Source organism: Magnolia sinica, chromosome 7 (assembly GCF_029962835.1).
Source record: "Magnolia sinica isolate HGM2019 chromosome 7, MsV1, whole genome shotgun sequence".
In the NCBI taxonomy this organism is placed as follows: Eukaryota; Viridiplantae; Streptophyta; class Magnoliopsida; order Magnoliales; family Magnoliaceae; genus Magnolia; species Magnolia sinica.
In genome coordinates, this window is record NC_080579.1 from 22769678 (window position 1) to 22784816 (window position 15139).

Here is a 15139-nt window from a genome sequence, read left to right on the forward strand (position 1 = left end):
AACTCCGTATTGGACCTGGACCGCATGTCAAAAGTCCGATGACCGTGAAACTATACGAATATGACTGCTTTACTGGGCTTGACAACCATCTTGGAAATCAAGTCCTAACAATGTTCAGAAATGTACAACTTGAGCTCAGAGCGAAGTGTGTGAGAAACGCGAATATCTTTAGAAGACGAACCCAGATTTAAGTGAATTGAGTCGTTCGCTTACAGGCCAAATGTAAGGATTCAGACCATCAGAATCTGACCCAATTACACCCTCGGATCAGGAAAAATTCTCAACTCATGTCGGTGCACTTGTGGCCCTAATCGAGTACCGGTGACCGTTGAATTGAAACTGGTCCGCCATGGTCAATCTGTAAATCCGATCGGACTGAAAACTTAGCTTGACCTAGATCCAATGTCAGGGAGCTTAAGTCCGATCGCATGCTGAAGGGAGGCACCGGAAGTGCTCCGTTGGACTGAAACAGACGCCCTTCGGATATAATCTAAGTATACCTTGGCCCTGGGGCCATTTCCATCAGTCCTGGGCCTATATAAAGGCTTAAAACCCCCTCTCTCTCACTCCCTACGAATTTACTAACCTAAGTGAGAGAAGAGAAAAGAAAGAGAAGGAAAGAGAGAGAAAGTGTAAGGGAAGTTAGGGTTTTGCTGCATAGATCGTTCCCTGCTGCTCTAAGTATCGAAACACCACTACCGTATCGCTATACCGGTGATTCTGGTTCAGTTCTAAGGTAAGAAATTCTAACCCTAATCTATTTTGGGTTTTCAAACGGTGTATTAGATGAAATAGCTAACCTATTTCATGCTATAGGTTGCCGTTGTGCCATAGACAAAGGCTTAATGTTTAAATTGAGTTCGTTATGAGTCTACTGGCGAAAGGTGCGGACTATAAATGTTTAAGTTATGGTTTTCAAGGCTTTCAATGACAGTTAATGATTTATGACTGACTTGAATGCTATCATATGCTTAGATACGATGTTTCCCACGCTTTACACATATATGTGAACTATGTTGAGTGTAGTGTACTCCAAGTGTTTGTTGAAATGACTGAATGAATATGGGATTATGATTTGTACCTGCCGTGTCTATGGAATGCAAATACATGATTGTTGTGTATGTGACAACTACTTGTTGGAAGGATCTATCCAAGTATATGTTATAATCAACATATGTTATGTATGTTGATATGTGTAGTCTAAGTGTTTGTAAAAATGTCGATATGAGTAAGTATTTGGTGCATTGTACTTTATACAGGTGTCGAGAGAAGATTCTCAACTACCTTAACTGTGTGTATAAATCTCTCCATGCAACCTGCACTATATTGTCTGTTTTACTTATAGAATGCGTATGTCGGAATCCATCTTTATGCTGTATTTCATAAAATGCTAAATGGTTGTAGGATCTGAATTATTTGTTCGATACTACGTTTACTACTTTATGTGATTACTTATTGGAAAAGAGTGTGGTTGGGACTATGAAATAGTACAGGCAATCGGTAACACGTCCTAGTTTGACGGCCGGGGTTGTTTTGCCACACCAGACACGTTCAAAGAATCCGAGTCGTACGCCGCTGAGTGCTTATACGCTTTATATCAATTGGCTCAACGTATGCTCGTACCAGTCGAGCTTGTCCAGTAACCCGATTGGCCTGATGTATGTTCACCATGTATGGACGCTACTGCTTGAATCTAAGGTACCAAACTCACTAGTGGAAAACCCGTTTAACTTTAGTACCTCGATCCACTAAGACTCATGAGCCAGACATGGTGGTATGGGACACCGTGGTCGAGCTGTCGGCCTACTCTGGGGCAACGAGCCTCCCCGTAGTGACCAGTGAGCAACACCACCTCGTGAACCGAATACGATGGTATGGGACACTGTATTCGAGCTGTCGGCCTACACTGATCAGGTGACGAGCCCTTTGTAGTGACCTTGAGCATACTCTAAGACTGCGTTGAGGTGATGAGTTTTTCCATAACAACTAGAGTATAAACTAAGCCTACATTGATCAGGTGACGAGCCCTTTGTAGTGACTTAGAACTGTAACATCGTATGAGATTTACTGGGATTGATGACCCTAGAATGGATCATTGTTTGTGAATTGATATAAGGGAGGTACCTTAGCTTCCCAACCCTGCTGTATGAATAAACCTAAGTAAGAACTTGGTTAACACGATCATAACATTGCATTATACGGTGCTTTGGCGAGGAAGTAGCATGTGTCTGGAGTGGTGCATGCCGCGATCGTGAGATGAAGTTCGCAGAGGGAGTGCAGGCGAGGGCATGCATCATATCATACCATCTTTGCATTAACAAGAGTATTTAGGGCTTGATTGTTATACTGCTTTATCATTTCTCCTTGATTGAATTGATAACATATTAACCTTTGCCTTATAGCTCCACTGAGTTGATCACTCACTCCCACGTTCTGGGACGGTGTTTTAAACACCAACCAGACTTTGTCTTAGTTGCAGATGGTGACGTGACGCATGAGGCGGAGCCTAACTTCTACGACGACGAGGAGGAGTTCTCTTATATGCAGTTATCAGACAAATTTACGTAGACCATCCTGATCGACGGGGGCTACAGGACTTATCATATGTAGTTGGACTATCTTTGATATTTTGTATTTTGAACCAATACATGTAATTATTTGACCTGGTAATGTATTCATACTCTGGAGACCGACAATGGTCTATACATTCTATATATGCTTATATACATCTCTTAGTCTTCTACTTGCGTTATTTAACTGCCTCTAGAGTATAATATACTGATTTGGTATAATCCCACTCATGTTTAATGCACTAATACAGACAACATTCAATCATCATCATATATGTTGCATAAGTAATGTTTTGGGACTCGGGAGTTGGGATACTACTCGACCCCCGATTTTCAGGGCGTTACAACTCAGTACGATAAGAGCGTGCTGGGTAACTCAGTACGCAATCCGATTTCCAATTTTTATTGGTTGGCAGGAAGAGGCCCAACCAACTCATCCATTTCAGGTTTGGGTTTCAGCTTGCTAGGTCAGGCCTTGGACTTTATAGTGCGGGCTAGGCCCACTAGGCCCAACCCTTCCCCATTGCCAGCCCTAACTGCAGGGTGTGGGTAGCTTGATCTCAACACGTGTCACATCAACTCGCGTGGGACGTGGATACACTGGATGGTGTATGAGATCGAGTTAAAGTTACAAGTGGGGTCCACCGTTGTACACATGGCTTGCAACTCACATTTGAATTGCCCGAGAGCAAATATAGATCGGTTATAATGAAATTTACACACAAAAGCATGAACTGGTCAATTGTCAGACAGATAATAAATGATCTAGATTTGATTTTTTAAAAAGTTCATCAAGTATAGGTTTGGATTCTCCGGCCAATCCGGTTTTGGGTACATGAACAATCAACAGTGGTCCTCACTATTTTGGCGGTTGGATTCGAGTTACTTGCTACCTGTTAAGGATCCTCACCTGATCTTAGCTAGGGGTGTCGACGGGCCGTGTTGGGACCCCGCCAACCTCTGTCCAAGCCCATCGGTTCGATTCTTGTATGGGCCTGGGGCAAACCTGTTGTAATGCTTTGGTATATTAGAAAACTACCCTTGCAGCATTTTCACAAACGCATGGACTGCACCTACAAAAGCTCAATGTATGTAAAGCAACAATAATGGTTTTATAAGTATTTTATCAAACACTTTCTGAGCAATATAAAAACCAAGTAAAAAAGGGTATTTGTTTCATATACATACCTTCCTTGCCACCAACTACACTTCGTTGAGTCATTTCATCAAACACTTAGTGAGCAACATCAATATCAAAGTAACCGAGTCACTGAACCGATTTGATCCGAGTTCGATTTGAGTTGGGTTTGATCCGAGTCGAGTTGAGCTGGGGCCAGCTCGAACTCAGTTCAAACTCATTTTTGAGCTCAAAAAATCAGCTCCACTTGGCGCGAACTCAGCATCGAACTGAGTCAATTTGAGCTTTTTCGAGTCGAGTTGAGCGAGCTAACCGAGGTAGCTCGGTTAGTGTACACCCCTAACGGTGAGAAACGATAGTGAGGAGAAGCTGATAAGTATGTTGTTTTCCAAACATACTTATTTTCTTAATAGGTAGACATAAGTAGCTTATTTTTAGCAACTAATGATCCAAATGCCACCTAAGGTCATGCTTGTATACTAACAAATAAATTACTTTTTCTACTTACAACAATAGAAAGTAACTTATTTGAGATAAGTAAATTTGGTTTAAAATCAATTATAAATAAATTTTTTACTTAAAGTTACTTAGAAAGTAACTTATTTGAGATAAGTAAATTTGGTTTAAAATCAATTATAAATAAACTTTTTACTTAAAGTTACTTAAACACTTTTGCTTAATAAGTAGAAACCAGAATAAGTTATTTGGGGCATAAGTAGCTTATTTTAAGTAACTTATGATCCAAACGCCACCTAAGAGAGTGTAGTTACATCATATACTCCACAAATCAAACTATCTAGACTTTGCATTGATGAAATACAACTGTTGAGTTGGCTACTTTTCACTTTAACCAACCATTTGGGTTCCACCACTTGGTCTATTAGAACATCAGTGCAATGCAACTTTTGGTTTACGATCTATTAAAAACGTGAGCCATGAATGGGTAGTGTACTTCGAGCTAGAGTATGTCAACTATACAGATGGGACTGTCAACTAGTCGGGCCGTACCCAGGCAGACTCGGTTTGGGCCTTGCTAGGTCCAGATCCGTTCACTCACCTGCCCATCGGTTCTCGTGAGAACTTTTTGAAACTTGATGTGAACACAAAATCTGAACTGTCCATATGATGAAGCATTCCAAAAAACCCATAGGGTCCAATTTTCAACCTGATACAAAACTTTGATGGGCCATGAAAGAAGGAAACAATTACCTCCGTTCATTTGCCTTTCTTTTCTATGGCCCACCAAAGTTTTGGATCAGGTTGAAAGTTAGGCCCTGAAAGTTTCATAGGGTGCCACATCACATGGACGGTTCGGATTTTATGTTCATGACACATGTGCAAAGGTTAGCACAGATGCACCCGTGAAAAGGTGCACAGGTGAGCATGGCTGCTTACAGGTATATGGCTTTGAAAACTTCTTTTCATCTCGAAACTCATCAATATGTTAAATATATGTAATTACACTATAAAAACTTAGCAAGACCCAACTAGACCTGACCCTACGTTACTTGGGTTAACTGGGCCATCACATGGACCAGACTTGATTTGTAACCTAATAGGAAAGGTGAGAGAAATTCTTAACTGTTCCAAAAGATGGAGGCATGAAGTTGTTCCAATGAGTTAAATGATATTGCATGCCTCACTAATTGATAAACTAGATCCAATTAGTTGGTCTCCATTATTTATCAAGAATTATGATGACAAATTTGCATTATGTGTGTGCGTGCGTATGTGCACGTGCATGTGATATAATATCTTTACTTTAGCTGCCCCCAAACAGCTGGGACAAGGCTATAATGACGATGATGATGTTCAATCTTTTCTTTGGAAGTTTGTCCTCATCATTTTCGCAATTCTTGCATGAATAGCTAACTAATTCTGTACCTTTTATTTTGTAATCTAACCATCTAAAACAAATTCATTATGCTAACTTTTTTGAGTTAGGCAGATACCTCCAAGGAAAAGTGCAGTTTCTTACAGGTTATGATCTTTTCTATCTTTTTTATTTACATTTGTATGAATATTTTCACAACTTGAGATGATTGATATGCTTGAGATAGGATATGAGTTAGCAAAATTATGACTTGATGGTCACATTGGATTTTGCTCTCTATTGTGTGTGTGTGTGTGTGTGTGTGTGTGTGTGTGTGGTGCTCACACACAATTGTTTGGACAAATCAAATTGGTCGAACTAGCGATGTAAAAAATTACTTTTCTATCCCAAGTAATATACCACATGTGAGATCCGTAATATCAAGTTTTACATAAGTATGATAGAAATTATATGTCAAAGATCCTACCTATCCATTAAAAAAGGCCTATTAATTATATTTTAATATGCTAAAATTTAATAAACAATCATCATTAATGAAGCCACACATACAAGTTAAATATGTACGGCTAGAATGAATTTCTAATAGCTCCGTTTTTTTCTAAATAGATCTCATACCATTAATCATTAAAAATAATAATTTATGTCCTTCACATGTTTAAAAGAAATCCTACCTAATTAATGGACTAGATTTCATATACATTTACTGCACGCATAAATATATTACATGTGCGCAGCTTCCTAATTCATCCCATTTTCTCTTAAAATCCATTGCCTAATTTACATATATATCAACTAATGTTAATAAATGCTCTCATGCGGAGAGAAGCTGCTCGAGGTTACTTGGCAAAAGGAGTACCTAGCTTGGGTGGGCCTCACTGTGGTGTTAAAGTGAAATCCACCCCAACCATCAGGTGAGTCACCCTCTGTTTGACCTAGGGCCAAAAAACCTGTCCATTTTATTTTAGTTGGGCGACATTTATTGGAAAATTTTTATCAGAAAATCTGACCCTTTACACTATTCAATAAATGTGACCCACTTGAATCACATTTGAGCTTGAGTTTTTAGCCTGTAAGCCAATCTTTTGATTTCACATCTAATGAGTGTAATGGATTTTACATAAACATTATAGTGGGCCCTTTAAAAATGGAGGGTGGACTTCTCTCCCAACTATTTTCCTTTGTGTGCCTCAAATTAATAACATATAATCTTGATGGGATTACACATCTAATGGTCGGATTTGATTACACATATAATGGTCAGATTTAATCTCACATACACATCAACGTGTGGCCCCTTAAAATATCACTGTTGGCGTCCCTCCCGCACTGGTTCCCAGAAAATAGTCAAGTTCCTAGGAAAGCTCAATATCTTGTGTAGCAAACCATACAGCATGGGCGTCTATAGATGACAAAGATATGTCTGCCTCACCATGCTATATTTGTTTTATCCACACCGTCCATCCATTTTTTGATATTACTTGAAGGTAGGGCCCCAAAACGAGGCTGATCCAAAGATCAAGTGAACCCCACCAAAAGAAACAGTGGGAACAATGATGCTCAGTGTTGACACTTCCTAGGGCCCACCATGATGCTTATTTTATATCCAACCTATTCATAAAGTCATATAGACTTGGATGAAGAAGGGAAAATACAAATATCAGCTTGATCCAAAACTTCTGTGAAACCCAAGAAGTTTTTGAAGGTAGGCCTTCAATCTCCGCTTTTTCTTGTGGTGTGGTCCACTTGAACGTTGGATCTGCCTCATTTTTGGGATCATACCCTAAATGATTTGAAAATATGTATGGATAAAACGTATAAATCATGTTGGGACTGATTTTAAGTCCCTTGATCTAACATTGGGTTCTCCACTTGATGGTGAAAGTGGATTTCAAATTAATACCATAGCAGGCCCATCTGAATGACCAACCATTGTGACTTGAAATCACTCATCTCTGGTGGAATTCATCAATGTAATCGAGTGGTGCCGCAGCACGGACAACCACCCTCCTATTTTTACAGGCCCACCATGATGTATAAGTAAGATTCAGTCCAATAATTATATGCATAATCCCATTATGGGTCTGGAGCCAAAAAAAATAAAATAAATAATGCTAACCTTGATTGAATTCAGCCACCGCAATGGAAACATTGGGAGAGACATCCACCCTTGATTTATACTATGCTCAACATAACAAGCATGTGAAATCCACTCGAACCATTAAGATGACACACTAAAAATCTATGCCTAATGTCCAAAAATCAAGGGCATACGTGATTCAGGTGGGCCAAACCAATGAAAATAGTTTGGAGAGTGAGTTTTCCTCGTACATTGTTTTCAATCATGTGGTCCACTTGAACCATAGTTGATGCAGATTTTTTAATCCACGGTTCTAAAACGGGGTGACTCACCTGATGGTTGGGGTGGATTTCACTTTAACACTATAGTGGGGCCACCACCGGTGGCTACTTTTCCTCGTAGAATAACTTTTCTTTCTTGGTATTAAATAGCATTAATTGGTCTTTGAATTAATCAACTAGTTGGACGAAAATGCAATGTCCAACTAGTTGTGTGTGAGCGTCTCTCTCTCTCTCTCTCTCTCTCTCTCTCTCTCTCTCTCTCTCTCTCTCTCTCTCTCTCTCTATATATATATATATATATATATTTCTGATTTCCCTCTCTTTGACTAAGTAGCCGTTGCAAACTTTAATTAAATGTTTAATTTTCAGCTGTCCTAAAGGCATTTTATCTGACTTTATAGTTCTCCATCAAAACAAAATGCAGAAATTTATTTTCTGAAATATGACTTTTGATTGCAAGGGTTAATCATAAATAACACATTTATAGTATGATAAGTTAAATCCATTCCCATCCTTATCCAATGAACACTAATGTTCTCCAAACTGCCCCAAAAGTTAGTAAACAATCCAGTCGTAATCTTCCGGCACTGTACGACAATGAGGTAACAAAATAGTCTTTCCTTCACACAAAATACTCTCCTATTTCATATTCATAGTTAAATCATGACCTAAATAAGCTGGAAATATTTCGGCAAGAGAAACATCACCATACCAAATATACATCCCATACTCGATCGAAATCCTGTGCAGGGTACCAAATTATTATAATAGGCTTCAATGTACTTTTTTCACAACAATCATTCCGTTGTTTAATGTGCCCTCGTACATACATATGCATCCATAGACAAATTGTAATTATCCAGATACACATGAATGTTGGAACAATTCCATTTGTAAAGAAAGGTCGTTGGAAAAATAGCATGCAATGGCATGTTCAGTGGGTACCAATTGGAGGTGTGCTCTGCTAATTCAACTGTTGTTTCATTTCCTCAATGATGAAAATATCTACTCTTTCCCATGTTGATCTGTTAGTGCACATTGGGGTGCATTTCTCCAAAACTCATTAATGAAAAGGAAGAATCTACTTGTAGTAAAAGGTGTGGTTGTTCCAATAGGTGCATTGACAATGCTGCTAGAGTATATCTTGGTCCCATAGATGTCTCTATGAAGCAGTCTGTATTGGTGAAAGGGAGTTAGCACAGCTAAATCAACAAACTACAAAGGAAAAGTTTCAAGCTTTACAAAAAGCCAAATGTAGAGGAACCTAGATACTACACCCACTTTGTTCACCTAACTAACAATCTTGAGATTCCAGGTGATACAATCAAATGAGTTTCTAACAGAACACTGGAGAACAGGGGTGATAAATATCGCTAGTGGAGAGAAGCAAGCATTGATCATAATCACTAATCACTGTTGAAATGGGGTTTTGAAACACTTTGTAAATATCTCCCATCTCCATCAGTAGCAGAAATAGATCTGTTTCTGCAAGAGTAGGAGTTTGACTATTATTCAAGTGCATCCTTTTTCTTCTACTGGAAGATGGAGGGTTGAAAAAACTCAGAGACGCAACCTAAGTCAAACACCTTCAACTTAGTCTGGAGATATAATTTATGCTTGTGGCAATTTTAGCCTGCCATCCAACGATGTTAGTTCACCTCCAATGAACCAAATTCCAGTAAACATATATAAACTTAAGAGAGCAAATCAGGATTCTAATTTTTTTCTTCAGAATATTGCACGTTCAATGCTTGTACAAACCATGAAAATGTTTCATGTAATGATGACTACTGAAACTGAAGACACTTCACCCATGACCTCTTGAAATTTTGTTCTCTGTTCTGCATCTTTATGTTCAATCTGATGGTGGTTAGTCAATGCAATGTTTCTGCTTATTCAGTTCTATCGCTATGGTCGGAGGAAATATCACAAGGAATGAAAATGCAACCTAAAAGCTTTGAGAATTGTGATGGATACCGCTGAGAATGTGCCGTCTGTGTGCGAGAGACCTAGGGCATTCCTCAGGTGGGCCTGCCATGTATGTGCCAAAGCCCAAATTTCAGGTATGTATGGTCATCAGATGGGCCATGTGTACAAAGAAAGGATGGTTTGGAGAATTGATCAGTGGTCCACATTCAATGTATGCGTGGTGCACTTGATGACTGGATTGGTCTGATTTTCAGGTGATAGAAGATATGGTAGGTCCAGCACCTCTTAGGAATCACTTGGATCTGTCACCCATGGTACATTTTAGGAAGTTGGATTGAGATCCTACTTTCATGGGTTGCCATAGGAGCAGTTGAAAGCATTGCACTTAATGGAGACAGTTTCTAAATAATGATGTTTGTTCTAGGGCTGATGAATGGAATGTCAACAAATGGGCATGGGAAGGGGAATTAAAAGTAATCAGCAAAGGGGAGGAGTGCATACCACAGGTTCAATAATCTTTTAGTCACAATTAAGAGGAAAAGAAATTGATGCAGTCTTAGACAATACCATTATTTCTATTAAGCACATGGAATGTTTTAAGCAGGAGAGCTTTATGCTCGAGCATTTCTGAGAAACGGGGAGCCACATCCGGTGGAGCCTGTGATTGACAGCAGCAGGTTTGGTTCTGTTTGTTATTGGAACTAGGGTTAGTCTATGATATCTCAATAGGCAATCAGATGGGAAAATTACAGTTTCCTCAATTTTGTGTTTTCCTTAAGTTCAAATTACTGATATTGTAATAGGGTATGAGTTTTCATCTCTGGATTTTTATCCCATGCTTACGCAGATACTTCGTTCTTCGGGTGGAAGAGAATATAGGTACATTGCTATTATCTTTTTGCCACTGATTTATTCCTTGACATGCAAAGGCTTTCTTTTTTATTTATTTTTTTAAACTTGAAGTTATGGCCCTTGATAGAGTGGAATGGAAGAACAGGATTCATGTAGCCAACTCTAATTAGTTGGGAGAAGTCTTAGATGATGATGATGGTGTTCTTTTTTTTAAAGTGGGCTCAGTGGGCTCATCTGGCACTACATGCTCTAGACATCAATTGTTGCAAACTTCCCTTTGTGGTGGATAATGTACAATAGTTGTGCTAAAGTATGCATGGGCCTGACCATGTTGGCATTTGAGTCATGTTGGTGATCACGTGTTGGCTTCCTCGCTATTTTGAGCAGCGAACTACTTGAGCCTGACCTTTCATGCATGTGGGTGCTTCATGCTTAGCACACAATAGTTGTGCTGAGGTTTGTGCGGGCTCTAACCGTGTTGCATGTGTTGTGTTGGTAATCATGTATCGGTGGGTTGCTTACTATATTGTGCAGCCAGCTACTTGAGCCTGACCTTAATTTCATGTGTATCAGTGTGTCAGGCTTAGTGTTTGCCTGGCAACTACCCCTCCACGAACATACATTGCTTGCTCACCCTTGAGGCATGTATGTGATAGTCTATTAAATTGTGCCTATGGGAGTCTTGTGCTTGTGGGATTTATTATACATGCGGAATAGGCCCACGGATCTAGCTGTGCATATGACATGGTGATCAATGGGTCGGATAGCTTACCTAGCTATGACGCCATGGATGCCAGATAGAAATACCAGAATACCAGTGCTTTAGTCTTCCTCTCCTTCACACCATTTCTGCGAAACAATAGATGGGACTCGAATTCTGCCGTGTTGTAGGATCGGGGACCCAACTCTCTTATATAGAGTCTGTGGAGAGAGAGTTTGAAACCCATCACAACTCTCTCTCCCACACTCCACATTGCAGCATTCTAGTTCAACTCAAATTGTTGTCTACGTAAGACAGCTATAACATTCCAGCCCTAGTACGTAAAGCTGCGTAGATAGACTATGTAGCCATCACTTGAAGTGGGGCCCATTAGTTAACTCATTCCCATAGTCCAATTGAATGACAATCTAGACACTTGATCAGTAAGGCCTACTAGATAGAGTTCTTACATTCTCCCACTTGGGCCTCATTGAGCAACATCAATGATAGTCATATACAATAATTTTGAAAACAAGTTTTGATCTTTTAAGAAAATATCCAAATGGTTAACCAATGAAACAGTTGGACAGTATGAGTAATGCTATTTAATCTGGTCCATCAAGACAGTCAGTATCGAAACATGGTAATCATCACAATATTTAATTTAGGCAAAGTGAGTCTAAGCGCGATCACAAATACTTTCAATCTTAATGACATAGATCAGGAACTAGTCAATGTAGTATAAGGATTACACACTTTAGTGTGATAATATGTGCCTATCCTTAAGAGGTCATGAAGCTTTTACCTGTCTCCAACGAGACACAACTGGAGTCCTACTTACTCAAAATTTGCGCATATATATAGAGAAGTAGAAATAAAGCTTTATATCAAAATCATCCAAACAAACTGTATAAAACGAGATTTCTAAGTGTCTGTGAAAATCAAAGTACGATCAACTCTCACTAACTGAAAACATCCGTGAGATCAATGACTCACATGGATGCTACATGCTCCTGAAATGGCGTGATAGGGAGCCCTTTAGTGAGCGGATCTGCAATCATCTGCTTAGTGTCAATGAATTCCATAAACACTTGATGATTCTGAACCCTTTTCTTTACAATAAGATACTTGATGTCGATATACCTCGACCTTGATGAATACTTGTTGTTACTAGAGAAGGAAATAACAGCTGAATTATCGTAAAATATTCTCAACGGTTTCGGGATATGCTCCAGTACCCACAAACCTAAGAAGAAACTCTACAACCATAGTGCCTGATTAGATGCCTCATGGCAGGCAATAAATTCAGCTTCCATAGTGGATGAGGCTGTGGTAGATTGTTTCACGCTTTTTCACGACACAGCTCCTCCCACCATCATGAAGATGTATCCTGAAGTAGACTTCTTAATATCAACGCAGCCTGTAAACTCTGCATCTGAATATCTGATCAACTCTAACGGATCAGATCTTCTATATGTGAGTCTGAAGTCTTTCATTCTCAAAAGATACCGTAATACTTTCTTCGCAGCTATCCAATGTTGCATTCCTGTTTTAGATAGATATCTTTTTAACATTCCAGTGACAAAGGCAATGTACGGTCGCGTACAGACTTGAGCATGTATGATGCTCCCTACTACTGATGCATACGGAAATTCTTTCATTCGATTCTTTTCTAAATCATTCTTTGGACACTGAAATAGACCAAATTTGTCACCCTTCACAATGGGCGACTTTCCTGAAGCACAATTTTACATGTCATACCTTTCGAGTACCCTAGTAATATAGGTCCTCTGTGACAGGCTGAGTAGTCCAAGTGTTGTGTCACGGCGAATCTCATTGTCGATGACATAAGAAGCTTCACCAATGTTTTTCATTTCAAACCTTTGAGATAAGAATTTCTTGGTGTCGCTCAACATCCTGGTATCACTGCTAGCCAATAGAATGTCATCAACATACAAAATCATCATAACGAACTTATTCCCACTTATTTTCATGTAGATGCATTCATCTGCAGTGTTTTCTATAAAGCCATATGAGGAAATTACTTCATGAAACTTAAAGTACCACTGTCGCGATGCCTGTTTCAACCCATAGATGGACTTCTTAAGTTTGCAAACCAAATGTTCTGAGCCAGTAGCTACAAAACCTTCGGGCTACACCATGTACACATTCTTATTCAGATCCCCATTGTGAAATGCAGTCTTTACATCCATCTGATGTAACTCTAAATCTATATGAGATACAAGATCCATTATGATCCTGAATGGGTCTTTCTTGGATACTGGTGAGAAAGTCTCCTTAAAGTAATGCCCTCATGTTGATTAAAACCCTTGGCAAAAAGTCGGGCTTTATACCTTTCGACATTACCCTTGGAGTTTATTTTGGTTTTAAATATCCATTTGGAATCAATCGGTCTTATTTCAGTAGGTAACTCTACAAAATCTCATACTTTATTGTCTTGCATGGATTTCAACTCATCTTTCATGGCATCAAACCAACGAGTAGGATCAACATTTTGTTTGACTTGTGTAAAGGATTTAGGATCCTTTTCCACCCTTATGTCAAAGTCATGCTCCTCTAAATATACGATGTAATCGTCTCGATTAACAGGCCTTCTCTCTCTTTCAGATCTTCTCAATGGTTCAGTTTGTTGGGTCTGATCTTGATTTTCCTCATCAGTGGTTTGTATATGAGGTTCTATGTGATGTTCTGTAGTGACTACAGAATCAACTGCATTATTAATATCCACCTGATTTGGATTGACTATGATTGGAGTCACAGTCATTTGTTCCTCAAATACAAAATTTCTTATGTTCGTGCTCCCACTGTTTTCAGTGTCCTCAATGAATCTGGCATTCTCAGTCTCAACAATCCTGATGGAGTGGGAAGGACAGTAAAATCGATAGCCTTTTGATCTTTTTGGGTATCCAATGAAGAAACAACTTACGGTTCTAGGATCAAGCTTCTTTTCACACGGGTTATAAACTTTGGCCTCAGCAGAACAACCCCAAACATGCAGATGCCGGAGACTTTATTTTCTCCCATTCCACAACTCAAAAGGAGTTTTACTTACTACTTTGCTGGGAACCCTATTTAGTATATGAACTGCGGTTTTGATTGCATCACCCTAAAGAGATTTTGACAATGTCGAATTGCTGACCATGCTTCGCACCATATCTTTAAGGGTGCGATTGCATCTCTCAGCCACTCCATTCTGCTTTGGAGTACTAGACATAGTGTATTGAGCGACAATGCCACAATTCTGCTGGTATCTAACGAATGGCCATGGATTGCGTCCTGATTTGTCAGATCTGCCATAGTATTCACCACTACGGTCAGATCTGACAACTTTAATTCTCTTATCGAGTTGATTTTCAACCTCGGCCTTATAGATTTTAAAAGCATACAGGGCATCTGATTTCTCACTGATAAGATATAGGTACCCGAAGCGAGAGTAGTCATCTATAAAGGTAATAAAATATTTCTGGCCACTCTATGAGGCTGTAGGGAATGGTCAACAGATATCCGTGCGTATAACCTCTAATAGACCTACATACTAGTTGCACCTTTCTTTCTCGTTCTAGTCTGTTTCTCTTTATGCAATCAATGCATATTTTATAGTCAAAGAAATTTAGAGAATACAAAATTTCTTCTCGCACAAGCTTGTCTAATCTCTCATGAGATATATGGCATAGCCGTCCGTCTGTGCCACAACATGAAGGAATTCTCATAGTCTAGTCTTCGCTTGGATCCACTTT

The 15139-nt window shown here is 39.3% G+C and overlaps 1 protein-coding gene across 5 annotated transcripts in view; it reads left to right on the plus strand.

Moving 5' to 3' along the window:
- LOC131251208 (uncharacterized protein At1g03900-like) overlaps window positions 1-15139 on the plus strand; it is a 75029-nt gene that overhangs the window by 36569 nt on the left and 23321 nt on the right. For 3 of the 5 annotated variants that reach the window (XR_009173660.1, XM_058251794.1, XM_058251793.1), the window contains exons 4-5: window positions 10434-10506; window positions 10677-10708. Coding sequence is in view for 3 of the 5 variants with exons in the window: in XM_058251794.1 (XP_058107777.1) it covers window positions 10434-10506; window positions 10677-10708 (105 nt within the window). In the remaining 2 variants the exon portion in view is untranslated. Of the gene's footprint in view, window positions 1-10433; window positions 10536-10676; window positions 10709-15139 lie in introns of all 5 variants that reach the window. The other 2 variants (XM_058251796.1, XM_058251795.1) reach the window with 2 other exon arrangements.